Source organism: Diaphorina citri, unplaced genomic scaffold, assembly GCF_000475195.1.
Source record: "Diaphorina citri unplaced genomic scaffold, Diaci psyllid genome assembly version 1.1 scaffold941, whole genome shotgun sequence".
Classification (NCBI taxonomy): Eukaryota; Metazoa; Arthropoda; class Insecta; order Hemiptera; family Psyllidae; genus Diaphorina; species Diaphorina citri.
The window spans coordinates 1-24,546 of record NW_007378372.1 but is presented as its reverse complement, the minus strand read 5'-3'; the positions used below and the strand labels follow the sequence as shown (position 1 = coordinate 24,546).

General features: G+C 35.7%; 6 protein-coding genes across 8 annotated transcripts; 2 read left to right on the top strand and 4 right to left on the bottom strand.

Annotated features, from left to right (window-relative positions):
* Nucleotides 1–3,877: 3,877 nt before the first annotated feature.
* Nucleotides 3,878–10,165, bottom strand: LOC103513217 (2-oxoglutarate dehydrogenase, mitochondrial). The gene is made up of 4 exons (XM_026826475.1): nt 9,723–10,165; nt 7,122–9,313; nt 6,598–7,047; nt 3,878–4,383 (listed from the first exon to the last, which is right to left on the bottom strand). Exons 1-4 carry the CDS (start codon nt 9,958–9,960, stop codon nt 4,249–4,251), a joined length of 3,015 nt encoding a protein of 1,004 aa, XP_026682276.1. The 5' UTR covers nt 9,961–10,165; the 3' UTR covers nt 3,878–4,248.
* Nucleotides 10,166–13,037: 2,872 nt separating this feature from the next.
* On the bottom strand, nt 13,038–13,801 carry LOC103513216 (UPF0389 protein CG9231-like). Its single transcript, XM_008478030.3, has 2 exons — nt 13,755–13,801; nt 13,038–13,438 (listed from the first exon to the last, which is right to left on the bottom strand). The coding sequence occupies exons 1-2, from the start codon at nt 13,799–13,801 to the stop codon at nt 13,216–13,218; spliced, it is 270 nt and encodes an 89-aa protein (XP_008476252.1). The 3' UTR covers nt 13,038–13,215.
* Nucleotides 13,802–14,757: 956 nt separating this feature from the next.
* On the top strand, nt 14,758–23,885 carry LOC103513213 (UPF0389 protein CG9231). 2 transcript variants are annotated; one of them, XM_008478026.3, is made up of 4 exons: nt 14,758–14,917; nt 15,322–15,510; nt 23,024–23,117; nt 23,434–23,885. In XM_008478026.3, the coding sequence occupies exons 2-4, from the start codon at nt 15,372–15,374 to the stop codon at nt 23,654–23,656; spliced, it is 456 nt and encodes a 151-aa protein (XP_008476248.1). In that variant the 5' UTR covers nt 14,758–14,917; nt 15,322–15,371; the 3' UTR covers nt 23,657–23,885. The 2 variants fall into 2 exon arrangements, with proteins under 2 accessions (XP_008476248.1, XP_026682279.1); XM_026826478.1 differs by lacking the exon at nt 14,758–14,917 and having other exon boundaries at nt 15,189–15,510.
* Nucleotides 18,545–19,598, top strand: LOC103513212 (2-oxoglutarate dehydrogenase-like, mitochondrial). 2 transcript variants are annotated; one of them, XM_026826477.1, is made up of 2 exons: nt 18,545–19,128; nt 19,420–19,598. In XM_026826477.1, exon 1 carries the CDS (start codon nt 18,612–18,614, stop codon nt 19,092–19,094), a length of 483 nt encoding a protein of 160 aa, XP_026682278.1. In that variant the 5' UTR covers nt 18,545–18,611; the 3' UTR covers nt 19,095–19,128; nt 19,420–19,598. The 2 variants fall into 2 exon arrangements, with proteins under 2 accessions (XP_026682278.1, XP_008476247.1); XM_008478025.2 differs by having other exon boundaries at nt 18,545–19,065; nt 19,357–19,592.
* Nucleotides 20,296–21,005, bottom strand: LOC113469062 (coiled-coil domain-containing protein 58-like). Its single transcript, XM_026826479.1, has 2 exons — nt 20,726–21,005; nt 20,296–20,460 (listed from the first exon to the last, which is right to left on the bottom strand). Exons 1-2 carry the CDS (start codon nt 20,753–20,755, stop codon nt 20,311–20,313), a joined length of 180 nt encoding a protein of 59 aa, XP_026682280.1. The 5' UTR covers nt 20,756–21,005; the 3' UTR covers nt 20,296–20,310.
* LOC113469063 (coiled-coil domain-containing protein 58-like) lies at nt 21,152–22,172 on the bottom strand. Its single transcript, XM_026826480.1, has 2 exons — nt 21,811–22,172; nt 21,152–21,554 (listed from the first exon to the last, which is right to left on the bottom strand). Exons 1-2 carry the CDS (start codon nt 21,838–21,840, stop codon nt 21,405–21,407), a joined length of 180 nt encoding a protein of 59 aa, XP_026682281.1. The 5' UTR covers nt 21,841–22,172; the 3' UTR covers nt 21,152–21,404.
* Nucleotides 23,886–24,546: the final 661 nt, after the last annotated feature.

The window sequence follows — 24,546 nt, the reverse complement described above, 5'->3', positions numbered from 1 at the left end:
CTATCGGTACCTACTAATAGGTACAAGTACCTGTAACCTATAGGTACTAATAGGTACAAGTACCTGTAACCTATAGGTACTAATACGAGTATAACTCTAATAGGTACGAGAACGAGTACGGTTTTAATAGAGGGAGCTGTGTCTACACATAGTCCGACGCTGGCGATCGATGTCGACTGAAACCGTACACTGCCTCGACAAAATGTTATATTCACCTCGTCGATCGTGCCGAAATCGAAGAGAGGACAAAATTGGAGAAAGCCAGCTGTTCCGAGAACGAACCGTATCTGTTTGGGATAAAGTCCGCCCAAGGCGGAAATCGAACCCCAGACGTAGCGCTTACAGGGCAGGCGCGCTACTTTCCAAACTAGGCTGACTCATTGAAAGTATGAATAATATTTTTTAATAGAGGGAGCTGTGTCGACACATAGTCCGACGCTGGCGATCAATGTCGACTGAAACCGTACACTGCCTCGACAAAATATTATATTCACCTCGTCGATCGTGCCGAAATCGAAGAGAGGACAAGATTGGAGAAAGCCAGCTGTTCCGAGAACGAACCGTATCTGTTTGGGATAAAGTCCTCCCAGGGCGGAAATCGAACCCCAGACGTAGCGCTTACAGGGCAGGCGCGCTACTTTCCAAACTAGGCTGACTCATTGAAAGTATGAATAATATATCTCGCCACAAACGTGTTATGCCCAGATATACCTACACAACTATACATCATATTGGAAATTGTGCGCCTCTTTAACCCCCAATGCATAACTTCATTACCTTGACCTAAAATTCGATATATTTTTTCGTTTGTCCATCTGCCTGCCTATCTCTTTTTTCTTTCCACTTTCATTTTATTATTTGTATCATCTCTTCTTCTTTTTTCAACTGTTCCCTGCTTGGAGTTAAGGAATCAAATACATATGTACCTGTAAGCCTATTACAAATGAGGAAGACAAAACACGAGGAAAACCGATTTTATCTGTGGTGAAATTTACAACTCTTTTACCTCGTTTTTATTTCGTGAATAATAAATAATTTGGTGCAGACTTCTGTTAAACAGAGAACAGAAGTTAAAAAATAAATAAATTATGTCTAATGGTAGATTTGTTAATGTTAAGTTAAAAACGAAAGCTTGATCTATACAAATACAACTAAAATTAAAGTACCTTTAAAAGGTACCTCCTACAAAAAGCCAAAATAGAGAGAATTTACTAATAGCCTAGGCAACTCTCAGAGATTAGATAAACTATGATTAACTTTAAATCGTGGATTAAGCAATCTGATTGATTTCAATTTTTAAACCAATCTTGCTTAATCCAAGATTAAAAGTTAATTTTAGTTTCATCTCTGAATGGAGCCTCGGTCATAATTTCGTTATGGTTGGTTTTTTATATCAATAATTATGCTAAAAATTAAACAAAGCTAATAAATTAAAAACTGGTTACCTGTTCTCGTATCGATCATGAAAATCATATGGACATGATTATATTGACTAATTAATGAATTTGTTGTTATCTAATGAAAATAAACACAAATATTTAATAAATATGTGCCTTACCTATTTATCTACCAAGTGATAATTGTAATATTGTGCATGTAAAGGTAACTAGACAATAAAATACGACCACATTATTTAGCTGCCCATATCAATTTTCCAATTCTAGAAACTAGATTTTTCATCATATTACGAATAAATAAATAAAAAAAACTGTTGAAATAGTTGGACTTCAAACTTCGAGAGTCTACTAAACCCTAATGAAAATAAGTAAAATTAATAAAAGCATTCTTCTTAATAGGTATGATTATATTATGTAGATATGTACTAGGTATATATCTACATATAAATAGGTTGATTAATTAGGTAGGTATTGATGGGTGCTATACCTACTTAAAAGTAAGTTGAATAAACTAGGTAACCAAGGTATTGATTGGGAAGTATAAAGTTATGGTAAGTTTAACCAAAGATTTTAATCAATAATGGAATTTAAAGACAGAATTTCTTAGGACAGAAGGAATGAGAAGTTAAATGGAAAATAAAATTGAAAAATGTCTAATGTAATAAATGTAATTGTGTCTAATGTAATAAAATGGATATTTTATCCGTGAATTTGTTAAAAAAAAAAAAAAAAAAAAAAAAAAAAAAAAAAAAAAAAAAAGCCGGCCCAAAAAAAAAAAAAAATATATTTAAACAATAAAAAAAATCTAATTGTAACTTTAGCCTTTAGCTCAGATGTAAACATCTAAAACTTGGAGTTCATTTGATCATTAAAGGTATGGTACTTCCAGAAGAAAAAAAAAAAATATCTTACATTTACAATATTAATTAATAGCAAGAAATTGGTCTTTCCATGATAAATAATATTACATCAATCATCAGAGAGAGCTCGTCATTTAAATAGGTATAAGAATTTAAATAAAAGAAAAGGAGATAAAAGAGAAAAATAATATTGAATCGCATTGCAAGCGCGAAATCATCAAATCTGCCGAAATGCCAAAAATAACAATCACAAATATTCAAATAAATGAAATTCTGACAAATCAGTAACCTCCATATATCACCTAATGGCACAAGGGAAGGAATTAACGAGCTCATATTGTCTGGATTTATCAGTTACAACCACACCCACTTTAACATGAAGTTTGGTAAAACATCGTCAGGTTGGGAAGTCAATTCATCGGAATGACTGATCATTCTGATGAACAATATTGATGAAAACAAAAAGAGGTTACACTTTGGCTAATGACAATGTACAATCATTTAATCCAATGAGTCAGTGCAATTTAAAATCAGTGGAGGAATGGTACGTGGAGAAAAGAGTCGGCCTCTTTTTTCGTCAAAAAATAATCGCGAAAGTTTCGCCCTAAATTCTAGAGCAAAATTGTATACCCGAGTCTCTTGGAGGCATAAAACAAAACATTATCACTGGGATAAGTTATTTTTACACTTTACCTACCTAATCCGACCAAGATACAGTTTTATTCTTTGGGAAAAAATTACCTATGAACTAGGTACCTACTTGTTTTTAAATTCAAATTTGAACATTCAAATGTTCAAACGAGATTGAAAGAAAAATATCTTTTTCCCTACTTGAGATAAAAAAAAAAAAAAAAAAATCAGTTGCAATTATATGGTACTTACATTACAAAGAGTCGGTCTCTTTCTTCAAAAAATAATCGCGAAAGTTTCGCCCTAAATTCTAGCGCAAAATTGTATTCCCGACTCTTTTGGAGGCATAAAACAAAACATTATCACTGGGATAAGTTATTTTTACACTTTACCTAATCCGACCAAGTTACAGTTTTATTCTTTGGGAAAAAATTACCTATGAACTAGGTACCTACTTGTTTTTAAATTCAAATTTGAACGTTCAAATGTTCAAACGAGATTGAAAGAAAAATATCTTTTTCCCTACTTGAGATATAAAAAAAAAAAATCAGTTGCAATTATATTTGTCTGTCGGCTATCATAATAAAAACTAAAAATGCAAAAACAAAAAGAAAATTTGAAATAGCACAAACTCAATGACAGTAAAATAAATGAAATAGGAGCTCATCCTTAGAGGGAATTTCGCTAAAAATAAATAAATAAATTGCTTTTAGCAAACGTGCATGTTGTTTTTTCATTTCACATCGCCATATGTTTCAAATAAGAAGGAAGAAGAGAAATCAATATCTTTTAGGTTCACTAATAACAACCCAGTAGGTCAAAGGTAACTCTCTAAAAGTTCAAGAAGCATGTAAAAACTAAAAAATGCAAAAACGAAAAGAAAATTTGAAATAGCACAAACTCAATGACAGTAAAATAAATGAAATAGGAGCTCATCCTTAGAGGGGATTTCGCTAAAAATAAATAAATAAATTGCTTTTAGCAAACGTGCATGTTGTTTTTCATTTCACATCGCCATATGTTTCAAATAAGAAGAAAGAAGAGAAATCAATATCTTTTAGGTTCACTAATAACAACCCAGTAGGTCAAAGGTAACTCTCTAAAAGTTCAAGAAGCATGTAAAATGAAAATCAACAGCAAAAGTACATTTTCACCTTCATTTACATAACACATCAACGGATATAATATATTCACAATATCTACACAAACACAAAACAATAAATAAAAGTACAGCCTGGGGCACTGTGTTTTCTGTACACTTCTCCTTCCTGATCACTGACCTAACATAACTTAGCTTAGCACACTACCAGTACTGGGTATCTATCTGGTTATATCAAGGTCGTGGTTTTCATACAAGAGATCTACAGTGTCATGAAATCAGCAAGTAGATTTTCCAACTCTTTCACGTGTTGCATTTTACTTCCTGTAGCAGGGGAGGCAGCTGTAGGCCTTCCTACATAAGTCATTTTCCTCTGCCCATTCACAGTTGTATTGAGCTGAGTAACACACTGTGTTGCTTATCACACCCATCTCACATGGAGATGAAGCCACCTCCAACAGACTTTGTCTGATATCTAATGGGAGTGCCATTGTTGAATGGCTTCTTCCTCAAGCCCTCATAAAAATTAACCAATTTACTAATTACAATAATTGTATTTTTTACTATTAAATTGTAGATTGTAAATAAATCAATTGCAAAAAAAAATAATAATAATCTAGGATGGATTCCTAAAACAGTTCTATGGAGTACCTACTTAGTAGGTTGTATTGAAAATAAATTGTAATTTTATAGAAATACAGTAGAACCCTGATTTTATGAACTAAATGGGACCAAGGGTAGTTCATAAAATTGGGGTGCCATATAAAAGTTCATAAAATTGAATGTTACATTAGAAAACAGAGAAAACATATCAAATTTTCAACAGTAAATACTTATTTATTGATTTTTTGTCCTTTTAGTATCATATTATATATAACTAAAAGGACAAAATATGTTCATATATATTAGCATTATTGTTCACAATTTCTGTGAGAGTTTTAATAATAATAAAAAAAAAAAATGTAAATTTTTGTTTACATCATCAGAGACTTTTTAGTAAAAAATAAATAAAAAGCTCGGATTTTCAAGTTCATATAACCAAGGTTCATAAAATTGGGGTTCTACTGTACCTACACTCACTGGAGGAAATTTATCCCTCTGGGCCCCATCCCTCAGAGTCAGGGGACGTTAAATTTAACTATCAGCCTGTAAAATAAAACATCTATTTTGTTTACAGCTTGACTCAAATTACAGCACCAGGTCAAGTCAAATAGGCAAATGCATTCATGGTGCTGCTGAAAACATTCGAGTATTGAAATCCAAATATGAGAATGATGAAAATGACCTTGATGTACTCAAGAAACTTAAAAAGGAACAGACTAAGGTAAGTTTCATGTTGAACAAATTTTTTCATGAGACTTTCACAACAGGTAGGAAAAATGGCAGGTTTTAGAGTTCAATGACCCAGTTTAACCAGAGTTCTTCCACATCTTGGTAGTGAAAAAATAAAAATAAGTATAAATACCTGGACATGAAAGTAGTTGAACAAATTTTTTTCATGAGACTTTCACAACAGGCAGGAAAAATGCCAGGTTTCAGAGTTCAATGACCCAGTTTAACCAGAGTTCTTCCACATCTTGGTAGTGAAAAAATAAAAATAAGTATAAATACCTGGACATGAAAGTCAATGCTCAATTTAATATCATTAAATCCTCTTCTTTTCAGTTACGTATGCTCAAAACAGAGGGTATAGGTACGTTTAAAAACAAGAAAACAATACATTCATAGCAGGTAGACTCGGTAAGCACTTGGCAAGTACCTAACCTACCAACCTCATAGACTAGGTTAGTGGAGAGAGAAGTGGGATAAAACTATGTAGGTCAAGGGGCTGGTGCAATATGGATAGGAAAATCCGGGTGAATGGATTCGTGTAAAGATACACTAGGTATAGTGCTTGCTGGAACTTGACCTAGCACACTACCGTGCGCTCAGATAACTGACTGTTTAAGGGCACTTTGGTCCGTAGCGTAGGTGGGAGCTGTATGGGTGACTAGAACAGTAGGCGGAAGCCGCTAGAACGATGGAAGTAGCTCGGAATCTCTAGAGCAGGTGGGATGACTTTGGTCCTTAAGTCAGAACTACAGATGGAGGTATTTGAACTACCTAGGTTGGGCAGGAACTCTGGAATGTCTTCACAGTGGAATGGCTTTGGTACGCTCAGGAGTTGAAGTCTACGACGTCATATTATCTGGAAATCGAAAAGCACTACCGTGCGCTCAGATAACTGACTGTTTAAGGGCACTTTAATCCGTAGCGTAGGTGGGAGCTGTATGGGTGACTAGAACAGTAGGCGGAAGCCGCTAGAACGATGTAAGTAGCTCGGAATCTCTCGAGCAGGTGGGATGACTTTGGTCCTTAAGTCAGAACTACAGATGGAGGTATTTGAACTGCCTAGGTTGGGTAGGAACTCTGGAATGTCTTCACAGTGGAATGGCTTTGGTACGCTCAGGAGTTGAAGTCTACGACGTCATATTATCTGGAAATCGAAAAGAAGATTCGATTAATAAACCTAGGGTCGATAACAAAGGTTATTTTGCCAGCCTAGTTAGCTTAGTTGGCAGTGCGTCTGCCTTGTAAGCGCTAGGCCGCGGGTTCGATTCCCGCCCGGGGCGGATTTTATCGGATATCTGAGACATTCCTTCTTCACCAGATCGAATGGGAAGGGAGAGATTTGTTCGACTCTCACCACAGCTATCTTGTCTCCCAGATTGTTATCATTTCTAGCTTTGATCAGGTCATAGTACACCTTGCCACTGCAGAACACAAGCTTCTCCACACTGTCTGCTTTCCTCTCAGAAATAGAATCATCAGGGATAACTCTGAGGAACTCGGTACCCTCAATCATGTCATCAAAGCTAGACTTGGCTTCTGGATGTCTGAGCAGGGATTTGGGTGTCATGAGAACAAGAGGTTTACGGAAAGGTAAAGCAATTTGTCTTCTCAGAATATGGAATAGATTAGCAGGGGTGGTGCAGTTTGCAATAATCCAGTTGATATCATGAAGCTGTCTGACAGCAAACTCTGCACTCTCAGGAGGGAAATACTCGGGATCATCATCAGAGGTACTAATAGGTACAAGTACCTGTAACCTATAGGTACTAATACGAGTATAACTCTAATAGGTTCATCATCAGACATTTGCAGGAATCTCTCTAATCTAGCAGAAGAGTGTTCTGGTCCCATACCTTCCAAACCATGAGGTAACAACATTACCAGACCAGACTGACGTACCCACTTGGCTTGTCCTGAGCTAATGAACTGATCAATAATACACTGAGCTGTGTTGTTAAAGTCACCAAACTGAGCCTCCCAGCATACCAAAGTGTTTGGGTTAGTCATGGAGAAGCCTAGCTCAAAGCCAAGCACGCCAAACTCTGACAGAGAACTGTTACATACTGTATAGGGCGCTTGGTCAGGATAGAGATTGTTCAAAGGTCTGTAGGTTGCTTTGTCCACAGTTTGATGATGAAGAACATGATGTCTGTGTGAGAAAGTTCCTCTCTCAACATCTTGACCACTTAATCTAACATGGATACCTTCCTTGAGCAGAGAACCAAAGGCCATGGCTTCACCAAGTGCCCAATCCACAGTTCTAGATTCCACCATCTGTAATCTGGCTTTCAAAATTCTCTCAATACCTTTGTGAATAACAAACTCAGTAGCATTAGGAGGTGGGGAAGAGAAACGCTTTCCAATATGAACCAATGTGTTTTCATTGATTCCAGTTGTGGATACTTTCAGAGGATCTTTCCCTTCAAAGAATCCAGACCAGGGAGAATCAAGCCAGTCCTTGTATTTAATATGAGTTTCTTTTCTTGCATTTACATAGGCTTCTTCACAAATTTTATCATACTTCTCTTTGACATCTTTAACTTGCTCCTCAGTGACAACTTTCTCTTCAATAAGTTTGTTTGCATACTTGTCAAGTGCTGGAGGTGTTTTCTTGATAATTTTATACATGAGAGGTTGTGTAAACATCGGCTCATCTATTTCATTGTGTCCATTTCTTCTGTAGGATACAATATCAATGACTACATCCTTGTGGAATGTGTTCCTCCACTCAGCAGCTAGATTACAAACATGAATCACAGCTTCTGGATCATCAGAGTTCACATGGAAGATGGGTGCATTGACCACTCTAGCAACATCTGTACAATATGATGAAGAGCGTGAGAATCTAGGGTCAGTAGTAAATCCAATCTGATTGTTGACAACAATGTGAATGGTTCCATGGGTTGTATAGTCGGGTAGATCAGACAAGTGGAATGTTTCAAACACAACACCTTGTCCACAGAATGCAGCATCTCCATGTAACAGAATGGACATGACTTTCTTGCCTTCACCATCACCTCTGTAGAACTGTTCAGCCCTTGTCTTCCCTTGAACAACAGGATCAACAGCTTCCAAGTGAGATGGATTGGCAACCACAGCCAGGCGGATATTTTTGTTGGTCACTCTGTTTAATCTTTCAATGTATGTACCCAAATGATATTTGACATCACCTGAGCCATCATCAGCAGCCTCGAGAGCTGCAAACTGAGTGAAGATTTGTTCCAAAGGTTTTCTACATACATTGGCTAATACATTCAGTCTACCTCTATGAGGCATTCCCATCACAACAGACTCCACTCCTAGCTCAGTAGATTTATCAATCACTTGTTTCATTGCAGGAATCAAAATTTCAGCCCCTTCAAGACCAAATCTTTTTTCACTGGACCATTTTCTAGCTAAGAATGCTTCAAATCCTGTAGCTCTTGTCAATCTAGCCAATATCAATCTCTTCTGATCCTCACTCATGTTCATAATACCTGGAGTCTCTAATTTCTGTCTAATCCAGTTGCATTGTTCCAGAGAATTGATAAACATAAACTCTGCTCCTATGCTACGACAGTATGTATCCTCTAATCTTTTAATAATTTCTCTCAGAGGGAGAGCTTTTTCTTTGCCTCCAATGAATGTTGTAGAAGGGAGTTTGAAAACCTTTTCCATGTCAGTTTCTTTTTGCATCATGTCAGCAACTTTGTGTTGAAGTTGTTGAGCATAAGAAATACTACTTGGCCAGAAGTTATGGAAAATCAGTTCCTGGGGATGTTTATCATCCAAATCAGCTGCCTGAATACCAAGAGGATCTAACTGGGCAATGTGATGTCCTCTTATCTGATAGGAACGGATCAATGCTTGAACAGCCAAATGATCATCTATTATTTTCTCACTCAATGGTTCATTGAAATGAGAGCTGGCTCCACCTACAAATGGAGCTAGACTTGATATTGGAACTTGATTACCTGAAGGAGGAGCCAATGTTGGAGGTGGCTGGTAAGCCTGACCTGGTAAAGCCCCGGCAGAACTGCTGCGGAAGAATGCATCCCATGAAGCATGTACACTCTTGGGGTCCTCTTGCCGTATTGAAATCCAAATATGAGAATGATGAAAATGACCTTGATGTACTCAAGAAACTTAAAAAGGAACAGACCAAGGTAAGTTTTAAGTTGAACAAATTTTTTCATGAGACTTTCACAACAGGTAGGGAAAATGCCAGGTTTTAGAGTTCAATGACCCAGTTTAACCAGAATTCTTCCACATTTTGGTAGTGAAAAAATAAAAAAAAAGTATAAATACCTGGACATGAAAGTCAATGCTCAATTTAATATCATTAAATCCTCTTCTTTTCAGTTACGTATGCTCAAAACAGAAGAGGTTGGTAAGCCTGACCTGGTAAAGCCCCGGCAGAACTGCTGCGGAAGAATGCATCCCATGAAGCATGTACACTCTTGGGGTCCTCTTGCCAGGAGCGATACATTTCCTCAACATAATTAGCGGAGGCGCCATTGAGGAATGGTTCAGCAGCTGGTACACTGGACTGCTGTCTACTACTGACAACACATAACTTGGATTTCACCTTGTTACTTGCACTGTGAGTAGGAGACGATGACAGCTGGGGAATAATTTTCCTAAAAGCTGTTGCTCTGTACATGATGATGAATTAACTCAGACTAAACTCTCACTAGGTACAGTTGGATGTTGAAACCACTTGGACAATACGAGCACTGTTTGTGCACTGATAAGCGCGATGTTATGCGAGATAACTGTTATCACCCAACTGTTAACTAGGTAGAACAGAAACGACACGAATTGTTTTGACTGCCGAATATTAGGCAATATGTTTCTCCTCACGGATGTGGTTAAAAACAGAAGTCAATGTGGAGGAAGTTTTGAAAGAACGTACATTCAAAGTGTTCCATGAACGATGCAGAAATTTTTATAAACCAAGTACAAATGTTCTATAGTGGCATGGGTGATTGTTTCTCTAGAGAATTTATAGACTGAACTTGAGCACAGTATTGAATTCATGGGCTTGCATGTTGAGTTATCTATGCTACATGGAATGGAACCAAACAAGGGCTAACTCATGTTTCTTTGAAATACTGAACAAAGTTGTGTTCTAAAACAATTTTTTGTTTAGTTTGTATGTCTGTTTGTTCCACAATAAATCTAAAATGGTTTATAAAATTTTAATGAAAATTAAAAGAATGTTCCACCCAAGAAATTTGCACCAAGTTCCATTGGTCCTTTAGATTTTGGGTTGAGTTCTACAGTTTACTGAACTTTTGCAGAATAGGTACTACATAACAAGTTTCATGGAAAGCATTTACATAGGTACATACCTACTGGGTCAAATCATATTATTTCAAAAAAAAAAAAACTACATGATTAACCAAAATATCTAAACAAAAACAAATTGAGATCTCAAGTTGAAATAAACCATGTAAAATTCCTGTGTTGTTAAATGTTATTTTTATGTTTGTTTTTATATTAAAATAAAAGCAATAGAATGGGGTTTTATAGAAAATAAATAAACATCTTTTTTTATTATGACACCATAAAATCCTTTTACTCTACTATTACAGAAATGAAGAAGATTGACAGATGCAAAAAATAAAAGAAAGTTTCAATTGTGTTTTAAACTTTACTTTCAGGCACAAAAATACTGGTATTGGTGCAAATGAATAACTATATCTGCACTAGGGTCCAGATCTTGATTTTTAAAAGTTAATAACACCTATGTTAGAACACTTTAATAAATACAATACAAAAAAAAAAAAACACCTAAACCTGGCAACAATAGTAGATCACAACTTTTCACAAGATGGCAAAAAAAGAAATGTATGTGGGCATAAAAGAAAAGAAGGGTAAGAACTCAGAAAATGTACAACAATCAATCTTACTTGTTGGTAAGTATCTAGATAAAACACATGGCTAATCTTTGGGAGCACTCAGCTCTGTGAGAACTGTTGAGCTGAGCTGGTTGAAATCCCATTGAAAAAAAAATAAGGTGGCACAACCCCTGAAAATCTTATCTGGCCAACTTTTATTATTATTGTTATTATTTTTTAGTTTAGGTATAGATAGAATAAAGACCATTTTTTGCACATGAATTCATTTGTAATAAGAGAAAGGTACATGGGAACACAAATGACTAGATTGATCTTTATTCAAAACAATATTGAAAAATCTACAATACAAATGGGACATTGGTTTTTCTTCACTACATTCTATAAAACACAGGTGCAGTGAATCCAAGAAGCAACATACAGCAAACAGAGAGCAATGCTGCCAGCATTTCAATCAGATCTTTATAAGGGAAGTTTGCTCTTGTTGTAAGATAGTTTCCAAACGGTAGTGGTAAGAAGATGAGTACATTCATGAGGAACGTACAGCCACACACCACACCCAGAGCTTCAGGAATTTTCACTTTGGTCTTCTTGTTCAAATCAATCCCACAGAGATTTGCTACACCCAGAGCTTCAGGTATTTTCACTTTGGTCTTCTTGTTCAAATCAATCCCACAGAGATTTGCTTTCAGAAACATATCCTTTAGCTGAGGTATCAGTGTGTATGGGTGAATCCAAGAAGCAACATACAGCAAACAGAGAGCAATGCTGCCAGCATTTCAATCAGATCTTTATAAGGGAAGTTTGCTCTTGTTGTAAGATAGTTTCCAAACGGTAGTGGTAAGAAGATGAGTACATTCATGAGGAACGTACAGCCACACACCACACCCAGAGCTTCAGGAATTTTCACTTTGGTCTTCTTGTTCAAATCAATCCCACAGAGATTTGCTTTCAGAAACATATCCTTTAGCTGAGGTATCAGTGTGTATGTTGACACATAAGAAATGAATGCAAACACAACACTTGCTACAACAGGAAAAACAGGCAGGGAAATAGATTCCTCCATGGCTTGTGTTTTACTTGCAGTAACTCTTTTTAAAAATGGTATGGATTATTTTTTACTTTGAAGAATGGCAAAACAGAAGTCTTCAAATAGGCACTACATGTTTCAACATTGGATACCCTGTAAAGTACTTCCTAATTGATCACTGCATCATTATATTACCCAGATAGAGGAGCAGAGTTTTCCACAAGAACAGTCAAGGCAGTTTTCATGATGAAGATGTGGTTGGTGTCCTCTTCGGGTGAGTTCGCCTGACTCCCGGACAGGGCACTACTATTGGAGAGGGAGCTGTTTTGGCGTAGTTCCCCTAGTTTGGGGGCCGATAGGGGACGTTTGGGTTTACGGTTGGCGTGTTTCTGCGACGGCTTCTGAGGTGGAGGGTGCTGGGACTCTTGCATGTAGTTGTCCTGAGGTATCAGTGTGTATGTTGACACATAAGAAATGAATGCAAACACAACACTTGCTACAACAGGAAAAACAGGCAGGGAAATAGAATCCTCCATGGCTTGTGTTTTACTCGCAGTAACTCTTTTTAAAAATGGTATGGATTATTTTTTACTTTGAAGAATGGCAAAACAGAAGTCTTCAAATAGGCACTACATGTTTCAACATTGGATACCCTGTAAAGTACTTCCTAACTGATCACTGCATCATTATATTACCCAGATAGAGGAGCAGAGTTTTCCACAAGAACAGTCAAGGCAGTTTTCATGATGAAGATGTGGTTGTCATCAGGGTAGGTAGGTACTCACTCATCAGTATCATCCTTATCACACTAATGATGTGGCACTAGTTTAACTAGGGGGGAAAATGTAACTTTCCTTTTTTTATTAATACTATGTACTTATTATTTTTCTATTGATTTTTGCCCTAATACTGTATTTTATAGTAGGTACCCAAATCCAAGAGATACTATTAAAATTTAAAGTACATACACAACTGAATAAGTATTTAGATCCTACAAGTTATACAATTTACTAGATAAATGTACAATTTACTTCTTGTTAGCTAGAGCAGCTTTCTCTTGCATTTCCCTTTCATGTTCTTTCCTCAATTCCTCATGCCAGTCCAGTGTTCTTTTTTGCAAAGTGTTTCCTAGCTTCTGTTCTTGTTTCCCTGAATACACTGCATAGATACATCCAAAAATGACAGCGACTATTGTGTAGTTTGCCAGCTTAATCCGAGCCACATTTCTTGCATGATTATAGATATTTGTACTATGGGGGGTGACAGAGAAAGGAAAAGTTCATTTTAGTGGTTTTCAAAAGTCCCGAAAGTCATGTGTACCTATACCTTTTTATTAGTAATTTATTTTTTATTATTTATTTTTTTGGCTTTGAAACTTTATCAAATGCCACAAAAAATGGCCACCATGACAAAGGATTTAAAAATAAAAAGTCATTGGCCTTAACATCCCATTTTAAATTCCATATTTTATTATTAAAAGTAGGTATGTAAGTATCATGCCAAAAAATTACCAAAAATATTTTAGTTCAAAGTAAATTACAATAAGTAAAATTGAAATGAACTTACGGTACAAGATTAGGGATTTCTACAAATATACTGTAGCATATTAGCATTTGTTATAAGATATCCTGTTGCCTGTATTTTCTATGATTCATAATATCATAATACAACTACCTTGGTAATTTGTTATACTAGTATATTTCATAACAGGCTATAGGTAACTCAAGCTCTAAAATCAAACTACCTAATTTAAAGGCATGTTCTACTGAAATACATTTTAATATTCCTAATTAAAAAACAACAATAATCCCAAGGTTTTTTTTTCTTTTTCTGACCTAGTTTTGGGTAAACTTATGAAAATAAAATTATTTCATGTGGAGCATTGTAGCTTCCCTAGCTTGCTTCAATTTGATCTCATGTCATAACTGTGAAACCAAAATGTAGAATGAAATCTTTGATTTGTTTTAAACATGGATCCAAAGATGTTAAATGGTATTTTTTCTAGTCCTTGTAAAATAAAACGTAGGCTCTGCTAACCATCCAGGACCGTTTCAGTAGGTAGCTATGCTTTTTAATAATACATATACAAATGATACACATGTATTTTTTAAATACAGCTACATATTTATTTATTTATAAATACAACAAAAATATTAGTAAAATGTTATTAAATTTGAATCATTAATTTCTCCAAAATAGGTACCTACCTTGGGTACCTAGTTCTGAAACAGTTAGCTCACAAGGTAAAAAAAGGAAAATGCCCCAGGTGGTTGAACACCCATCCAGATACCAAATAAGCACAATGTTGCTTAACTTCAGTGATCTGTCACTGTCACAAACTTACACTATCCACAGCAAGGCCACATTGCCCCCCCTCGACAAAATCCTGGATACGGCCCTGATTCACAGGCATAAAATGTGGATGTTTGAAAAAAAAAAGAAAAAAAAAACAAAAAAGTCTGGACGAGCCTTTCATCTTTCAGAAAAGTAGGGGAACACGGAGGAGGCTGTGAGGTGTGAAGGGAGGGCTGTGGTAGGGGTTTGTTTTTTTTTCGAAAAAATTGCTCGGTAGTGGGGGAAATAAAAATTTTGAAATTTAATCAAATCGGATTATCATTTTATCATTATCAGAAGACAGAACTACTGATAAAATTTAAGGCATTTCTTTGATAAGATACAAGGTACATCTTGTGAGTACTTCAAGCTCTTTTTATCGTGTGTTTTAAAAGGTTCTTTTGTGAATGAAATTCACACTATCCACAGCAGGGCCGTATTGCCCCCCCTCGACAAAATCCTGGATACGGCCCTGATTCACAGGCATAAAATGTGGGTGTTTGAAAAAAAAAAAAAAACAAAAAAGTCTGGACGAGCCTTTCATCTTTCAGAAAAGTAGGGGAACACGGAGGGCTGTGGTAGGGGTGGGGGTTTGTTTTTTTTTCGAAATTTGCTCGGTAAGTAGTGGGGGAAATAAAAATTTTGAAATTTTATTTTCGTTCGGATAATCAAATCGGATTATCATTATACCTATTTTATCAGAAGTCAGAACTACTGATAAAATTTAGGCATTTCTTTGATAAGATACAAGGTACATCTTGTGAGTACTTCAAGCTCTTTTTATCGTGTGTTTTAAAAGGTTCTTTTGTGAATGAACGAACTTGAGTTCTTCAGAAATCATCTGTCAAAATGAATAAGATTGGACGTCTGTTACATTTTGCAAGGTTGAGATCTTCCAAGTTGCATACTAGTGCAAATAGATTTGAAGGAAAACCAGTTGTTCCCAAACCTACTCCTGAAGCACCACCTGTAGTAGACACAGATATTGGTAAGTACTCATCATCATTATTATTGCTGTTGGAACTGAGATAGTGTTGCAAGTGTAGAACACAACTTTTCATTAGTCCACTTTACCTACCACTGAGGGGCATCTGAAAACCTAAACAATAGAATATTTCTTTATTACCCAATGTATCCCTGATATTCATTGAATATGGAGCCCTTGTTCATGGGATATAGTTACCAAAATGCATAATAATAAGTGATTAAAGTTATCTGTCAGATTAAACACCAATAATTGGCAAAGACATCTTCAAAGCAAAATTTCCCAAGATGCAAATGCATACCTTACTTCACCGAAGGGCATTACAACCTGGGCTAGGCCTTGTCCTCAGCAACTCTCCACTTGGCTCTGCTATTAATTTACCACATCCCTTCTCACTCCCATTATTTGTCATCTCACTTTTTTCCTATCCAAAACTCATTGGGTAGTGAAAACTGTACCTAGGGGACGGTAATTATGCCAAAGCCACAACAGTGGAAAAGAAAGCTCCTTTTTGTATTTAACCCTATAATAACACTGGTCACTGCTCGTTTGTGCCAGTTCCTTTGGTAGCAAACTTCCACTGATGTGACTTCTGCACAAGTACTGAAAAAATTGTTTTTTTCTTTTTTTATATATCCTTGAAATTTAGAATAGTTTATACTTTGTCTCTTCATGTGTAGACATCAGTTATTAAACTTTGGACTGGGAAGAATAGTCTGGAGCTAGAAGGATTTGTTGTGTGTGTGGGCTTTTAGCTGTACGTGGAACACAAGGTGCCATTTTTTTTTTTTTTTTACTTTATTAATTTATTTATTTGTTATTAATTTAGAGCAGGAGAATCAAGACTTGCTTTACTCTGTCTGTTCCCATAGAAGGACTTATCCAAACCTAGTTTTTTCGTTTTTTGCTAAAGTTGTTCAGACACTAATGATATGTACACTCGTAAATGGGTAATTTACCTTGATTTGTTGCAATAATTTCAGAATGACGATATTTTTCTATTTGTGTGTTGAGATTTATTAAGCTCCATTTTGCTGGCACTTTAGTTTAACGAAATAAAGGAATAGGTAGACCACGTGTGAGACGTTATTTTAAAACCAAACGTTGCTTAAAAGTGACTAGAAAATGGCGGCTTAATCGAGTTAGATATGTAATGTAATGTAATGAACAATTCTAGCAAAATAAAGTAAAGTCATATCCAAAACCAAAAATGTCCATACCAAAAGCTCATAGGTACCCTACTATGGTAAAGATTACGTACACAAATTGGAAGTCTAAATGTCTGCTTTTTATGTGTACGTGTACGTTAGGCCTACCTCACTTTTTAGTCCGTCCTTCCTTTATTATTACAATAGTAATAAAAAGGTATAAGGGACGGACTATTGTATTCGCATCGGTGTCGTCTGTCTGTCTGTCACTCTGTCTGTTCCCATAGAAGGACTTATCCAAACCTAGTTTTTTCGTTTTTTGCTAAAGTTGTTCATTTGTTTGTTAATAAAATTATCTGTATATAATTTGGTGCTGTGATGACTTACTATAAATTTGAGTTAATAAAAAAATAGACAAACGTTTTACATTTTGAGATTATTTTGTTTGTGGTATTAATTAACTTACTTTTAGGAAATAAGCTACCCATCTCCTTACAGTACCTAAGCCAGCCTATACGAGTAGTTAGCCTAGGTTGGTAGCGCGTCTGCCTTGTAAGCTTTAAGCCGCGAGTTCGATTCCCGCTCGGGGTGGATTTTATCCTGAACGGATAATGTACGTTCTCGAACGACTGGCTTTCTTCTCTCTTCGCTTTCGATAAGACCTTGGCAGTCACAGTTCGATTTGTTACCCTCTAATAATCAAATGGTTTTAACAGTTATGACCACATTAGGCATAGCTAAAGCAACAAGAAAAAAGTGCAATAACTTGACACTCATTAACTTGTACCTCCTGTTTAGTGGTCCTTTGCCTGAAAATAAATTGGTCAATAGGTTGCTCATGTTACAAATATACTGTAGCATATTAGCATTTGTTATAAGATATCCTGTTGCCTGCATTTTCTATGATTCATAATACAACTACCTTGGTAATTTGTTATACTATATTTCATAACAGGCTATAGGTAACTCAAGCTCTAAAATCAAACTACCTAACTTAAAGGCATGTTCTACTGAAATACATTTTAATATTCCTAATTAAAAAACAACAATAATCCCAAGGTATTTTTTTTTATTTTTTTATTTCTGACCTAGTTTTGGGTAAACTTATGAAAAGAAAATTATTTCATGTGGAACATTGTAGCTTCCCTAGCTTGCTTCAATTTGATCTCATGACCTCATGTCATAACTGTGAAACCAAAATGTAGAATGAAATCTTTGATTTGTTTTAAACATGGATCCAAAGACGTTAAATGGTATTTTTTCTAGTCCTTGTAAAATAAAACTCTTTGGAATTGTAGGCTCTGCTAACCATCCAGGACCGTTTCAGTAGGTAGCTATGCTATTTAATAATACATATTATATAAATGATACATATATGTATATTTTTTTTTTTCTTCTGGGCAATAGCAGAATTATTATAAATACAGCTACATATTTATTTATTTATAAATACAACAAAAATATTAGTAAATTGTTATTAAATTTGAATCATTAATTTCTCCAAAATAGGTACCTACCTTGGGTACCTAGTTCTGAAACAGTTAGTTCACAAGGTAAAAAAAGGAAAATGCCCCAGGTGGTTGAACACCCATCCAGATACCAAATAAGCACAATGTTGCTTAACTTCAGTGATCATGTAGGTACAGTAGAACCCCAATTTTATGAACCTTGGTTATATGAACTTGAAAATCCGAGCTTTTTATTTATTTTTTACTCAAAAACCTCAAAATAGATGTTTTATTTTACAGGCTGATATACCTTGATAAACTCAATTAAGTTCATAGAGAGTTTAACTAGCTGGGTTAGCCAGTTAAATTTAACGTCCCCCAGACTCTGAGGGATGGGGCCCAGAGGGATAAATTTCCTCCAGTGAGTGTAGGTACTACCACCCCTGCTAATCTATTCCATATCCTGAGAAGACAAATTGCTTTACCTTTCCGTAAACCTCTTGTTCTCATGACACCCAAATCCCTCCTCAGACATCCAGAAGCCAAGTCTAGCTTTGATGACATGATTGAGGGTACCGAGTTCCTCAGAGTTATCCCTGATGATTCTATTTCTGAGAGGAAAGCAGACAGTGTGGAGAAGCTTGTGTTCTGCAGTGGCAAGGTGTACTATGACCTGATCAAAGCTAGAAATGATAACAATCTGGGAGACAAGATAGCTGTGGTGAGAGTCGAACAAATCTCTCCCTTCCCATTCGATTTGGTGAAGAAGGAATGTCTCAGATATCCAAATGCTAAAGTCCAGTGGGTTCAAGAAGAACATAAGAACCAAGGTGCTTGGACTTATGTGCAACCAAGGTTCAATACAACTGTGAATGGGCAGAGGAAAATGACTTATGTAGGAAGGCCTACAGCTGCCTCCCCTGCTACAGGAAGTAAAATGCAGCATGTGAAAGAGTTGGAAAATCTACTTGCTGATTTCATGACACTGTAGATCTCTTGTATGAAAATCACGACCTTGATATAACCAGATAGATACCCAGTACTGGTAGTGTGCTAAGTTATGTTAGGTCAGTGATCAGGAAGGAGAAGTGTACAGAACAGTCAATGGGTGTGATAAGCAACACAGTGTGTTACTCAGCCCACCCTGGCCACACCGTCACACCTGGAGATGAAGACAGCATGTATCTAGATTAGTAGCAAATGTTTTACCTGTTTGTATAAATCCTGACAAACTGTTGTGAAAGAGTTGGAAAATCTACTTGCTGATTTCATGACACTGTAAATCTCTTGTATGAAAACCACGACCTTGATATAACCAGATAGATACCCAGTACTGGTAGTGTGCTAAGTTATGTTAGGTCAGTGATCAGGAAGGAGAAGTGTACAGAAAACACAGTGCCCCAGGCTTTACTTTTATTTATTGTTTTGTGTTTGTGTAGATACTGTGAATATATTATACCTATCTGTTGATGTGTTATGTAAATGAAGGTGAAAATGTACTTTTGCTGTTGATTTTCATTTTACATGCTTCTTGAACTTTTAGAGAGTTACCTGATCTGAGCTTTTTATTTATTTTTTACTCAAAAACCAGACTTTTTCTGATAATGTAAACTAAAATTTCCAATTTTTTATTAAAACTCACAGAAATTGTGAACAATATGAACATATTTTGTCCTTTCAGTTATATATAATATGTTACTAAAAGGACAAAAAATCAATAAATAAGTATTTACTGTTGAAAATTTGCCATGTTTTCTCTGTTTTCTAATGTAACCCCAATTTTATGAACTTTTATATGGCACCCCAATTTTATGAACTACCCTTGGTCCCATTTAGTTCATAAAATCGGGGTTCTACTGAATTTCTATAAAATTACAATTTATTTTCAATACAACCTACTAGGTAGGTACTCCATAGAACTGTTTTAGGCATCCATCCTAGATTTTTTTTTTCAATTGATTTATTTACAATCTACAATTTAATAGTAAAAAATACAATTGTAATTAGTAAATTGGTTGAATTTTATGAGGGCTTGAGGAAGAAGCCATTCAACAATGGCACTCCCATTAGATATCAGACAAAGTCTGTTGGAGGTGGCTTCATCTCCATGTGAGATGGAACAGTCAATGGGTGTGATAAGCAACACAGTGTGTTACTCAGCCCACCCTGGCCACACCGTCACACCTGGAGATGAAGACAGCATGTATCTAGATTAGTAGCAAATGTTTTACCTGTTTGTATAAATCCTGACAAACTGTGCTGGGATCTGTGTCGGGTTTGAACGAGGGTGTTGGCAGTGATGAGTTGAGAATGTAAATGATTTTGTCATCCACATCTCTCATCTTCTTCAAGGCTTCCTAGAAGTAAAACGGGTCCATTAATTTGAATAAAAACAATCAGGGAATATCAACAATATTAGTAATACATCTGTCAAATGAAGGAGAACCAGATAGAAATTTGGTTATCCAAGTAGGCCCATTGGCATTCATCTGTCTCTCGCTCCATATTAAAACTAGCATGTGTTTTAATCACTCTCACTAGCTAGCAAGTGTTTCTAATTAGGGTATCAACCACCTGAAAACTTTTGAAGGGAGATCCGATAGATCCTAGTGCTACACTTACTTGAAATTGTAGAAAATCTTCACATTCCATATTTTCAATTTTGGTCAGACCTCTTTCAAAAACTTAAATCAACTATGGAGGATTACTCTAGTCATGAATCTTTGGATAGCGAAAACACAGAAACTTCAATGAAATTTGTTATCTCTAAACACACAAATGACTGATACCTATTGTAAAAGTTATCTCATCAACATTCCCTCCTGGCTTTTTATTCAAATTTGGGAACTTTCAACTTTGTCAACTTTGGTGGGATAAAAGGATTAATGGGATTACCGGAAATCCGGAAAATGAAGGAGAAATCCGGAATCCGGAATTTCACAAATCTGAAGCCAGCAACTTCTAAATTCTTATCAAAAAGTTTTGTGCGCACGAGCAGACCCAGTATTGAAAGCTAGGTTCACATCGGTACAGGGTTTCTCTGTTTTCTAATGTAACCCCGATTTTATGAACTTTTATATGGCACCTCAATTTTATGAACTTTTATATGACACCCCAATTTTATGAACTACCCTTGGTCCCAATTAGCCATTCAACAATGGCACTCCCATTATATATCAGACAAAGTCTGTTGGAGGTGGCTTCATCTCCATGTGAGATGGAACAGTCAATGGGTGTGATAAGCAACACAGAGTGTTACTCAGCCCACCCTGTCACACCTGGAGATGAAGACAGCATGTATCTAGATTAGTAGCAAATGTTTTACCTGTTTGTATAAATCCTGACAAACTGTGCTGGGATCTGTGTCGGGTTTGAACGAGGGTGTTGGCAGTGATGAGTTGAGAATGTAAATGATTTTGTCGTCCACATCTCTCATCTTCTTCAAGGCTTCCTAGAAGTAAAACGGGTCCATTAATTTGAATAAAAACAATCAGGGAATATCAACAATATTAGTAATACATCTGTCAAATGAAGGAGAACCAGATAGAAATTTGGTTAGCCAAGTAGGCCCATTGGCATTCATCTGTCTCTCGCTCCATGTTAAAACTAGCATGTGTTTTAATCACTCTCACTAGCTAGCAAGTGTTTCTAGTTAGGGTATCAACCACCTGAAAACTTTTGAAGGGAGATCCTAGTGCTACACTTACTTGAAATTGTAGAAAATCTTCACATTCCATATTTTCAATTTTGGTCAGACCTCTTTCAAAAACTTAAATCAACTATGGAGGATTACTCTAGTCATGAATCTTTGGATAGCGAAAACACAGAAACTTCAATGAAATTTGTTATCTCTAAACACACAAATGACTGATACCTATTGTAAAAGTTATCTCATCAACATTCCCTCCTGGCTTTTTATTCAAATTTGGGAACTTTCAACTTTGTCAACTTTGGTGGGATAAAAGGATTAATGGGATTACCGGTTTACCGGAAATCCGGAAAATGAAAGAGAAATCCGGATTATCAGGAATTTCATAAATCTGAAGCCAGCAACTTCTAAATTCTTATCAAAAAGTTTTGTGCGCACGAGCAGACCCAGTACTGAAAGCTAGGTTCACATCGGTACAGGGTTTAACAAAATGAGTCGTCTCGTCTGACCCTTTCACTCCTGAGACAAGATTTTGTTTGATGGGGGAAAAATATCTTCGATACCCAAAATGATACCTATTTGTGTTTGCCAGTACTTTTCCATTAATTTTTTTTATTGGTCAGTGGTCTAATTTCCTTCCTACGGTTTTTTTCCAAGTGGGGATCTAGAAGTAAAACTGAACGAACAAACGGTACCGTAAGTGTGTAGTCACCTTATTGCTAACTTCACACATACAACGAGCCATTTCCGCTTGCTATGTTCTCAAGGTTGAAATTCACATTTTTTATTTTTTTTTTTGCATGGTGGTGTGGTGGGAATTGGGAAAATTTTTGCCTGGCCTTGCCTTCTCTTCCCCAGTCTCCATATTCGTAATCAATTCATTAGTCAACCTAACCAAAAGTAGTGACAGGAGGATTTAATGTAATTAGTGCATTTATTTCATATCTAATTACATTCCAAACACTTGGTTCCCGTGGTGTTTATAACCACATCCGTGAGGAGAAACATATTGCCTAATATTCGGCAGTCAAAACAATTCGTGTCGTTTCTGTTCTACCTAGTTAACAGTTGAGTGATAACAGTTATCTCGCATAACATCGCGCTTATCAGTGCACAAACAGTGCTCGTATTGTCCAAGTGGTTCCAACATCCAACTGTACCTAGTGAGAGTTTAGTCTGAGTTAATTCATCATCATGTACAGAGCAACAGCTTTTAGGAAAATTATTCCCCACTTTAAACTTTATTTAATCTTTGTCTTTTTTTTTTGTAGGCAAATCTTTCCTCACTCCAAATGCCATGGATAAATTAATTTTAGTATGGGCCAAAAAGTACAAGTCAAAAGCAGAAATCCCTAATCTTGTACCGTAAGTTCATTTCAATTTTACTTATTGTAATTTACTTTGAACTAAAATATTTTTGGTAATTTTTTGGCATGATACTTACATACCTACTTTTAATAATAAAATATGGAATTTAAAATGGGATGTTAAGGCCAATGACTTTTTATTTTTAAATCCTTTGTCATGGTGGCCATTTTTTGTGGCATTTGATAAAGTTTCAAAGCCAAAAAAATAAATAATAAAAAATAAATTACTAATAAAAAGGTATAGGTACACATGACTTTCGGGACTTTTGAAAACCACTAAAATGAACTTTTCCTTTCTCTGTCACCCCCCATAGTACAAATATCTATAATCATGCAAGAAATGTGGCTCGGATTAAGCTGGCAAACTACACAATAGTCGCTGTCATTTTTGGATGTATCTATGCAGTGTATTCAGGGAAACAAGAACAGAAGCTAGGAAACACTTTGCAAAAAAGAACACTGGACTGGCATGAGGAATTGAGGAAAGAACATGAAAGGGAAATGCAAGAGAAAGCTGCTCTAGCTAACAAGAAGTAAATTGTACATTTATCTAGTAAATTGTATAACTTGTAGGATCTAAATACTTATTCAGTTGTGTATGTACTTTAAATTTTAATAGTATCTCTTGGCTTTGGGTACCTACAGTAGGTATTAGGGCAAAAATCATTAGAAAAATAATGGTATTAATAAAAAATAGAAAGTAAAAAGGAAAGAAAAGAATGGCACCTGTGATTTATAGAATGTAGTGAAGAAAAACCAATGTCCCATTTGTATTGTAGATTTTTCAATATTGTTTTGAATAAAGATCAATCTAGTCATTACACTGGACTGGCATGAGGAATTGAGGAAAGAACATGAAAGGGAAATGCAAGAGAAAGCTGCTCTCGCTAACAAGAAGTAAATTGTACATTTATCTAGTAAATTGTATTACTTGTAGGATCTAAATACTTATTCAGTTGTGTATGTACTTTAAATTTTAATATTATCTCTTGGATTTGGGTACCTACTATAAAATACAGTATTAGGGCAAAAATCAATAGAAAAATAATAGTATTATGTCCTTACTGAACTTGAGCACAGTATTGAATTCATGGGCTTGCATGTTGAGTTATCTATGCTACATGGAATGGAACCAAACAAGAGCTAACTCATGTTTCTTTGAAATACCTAACTGAACAAAGTTGTGTTCTAAAACAATTTTTTGTTTAGTTTGTATGTCTGTTTGTTCCACAATAAATCTGAACTGGTTTATGAAATTTTAATGAAAATTAAAAGAATGTTCCACCCAAGAAATTTGCACTAAGTTCCAATGGGCCTTTAGATTTTGGGTTGAGTTCTACAGTTTACTGAACTTTTGCAGAATAGGTACCTACTACATAACAAGTTTCATGGAAAGCATTTACATACATACCTACTGGGTGAAATCA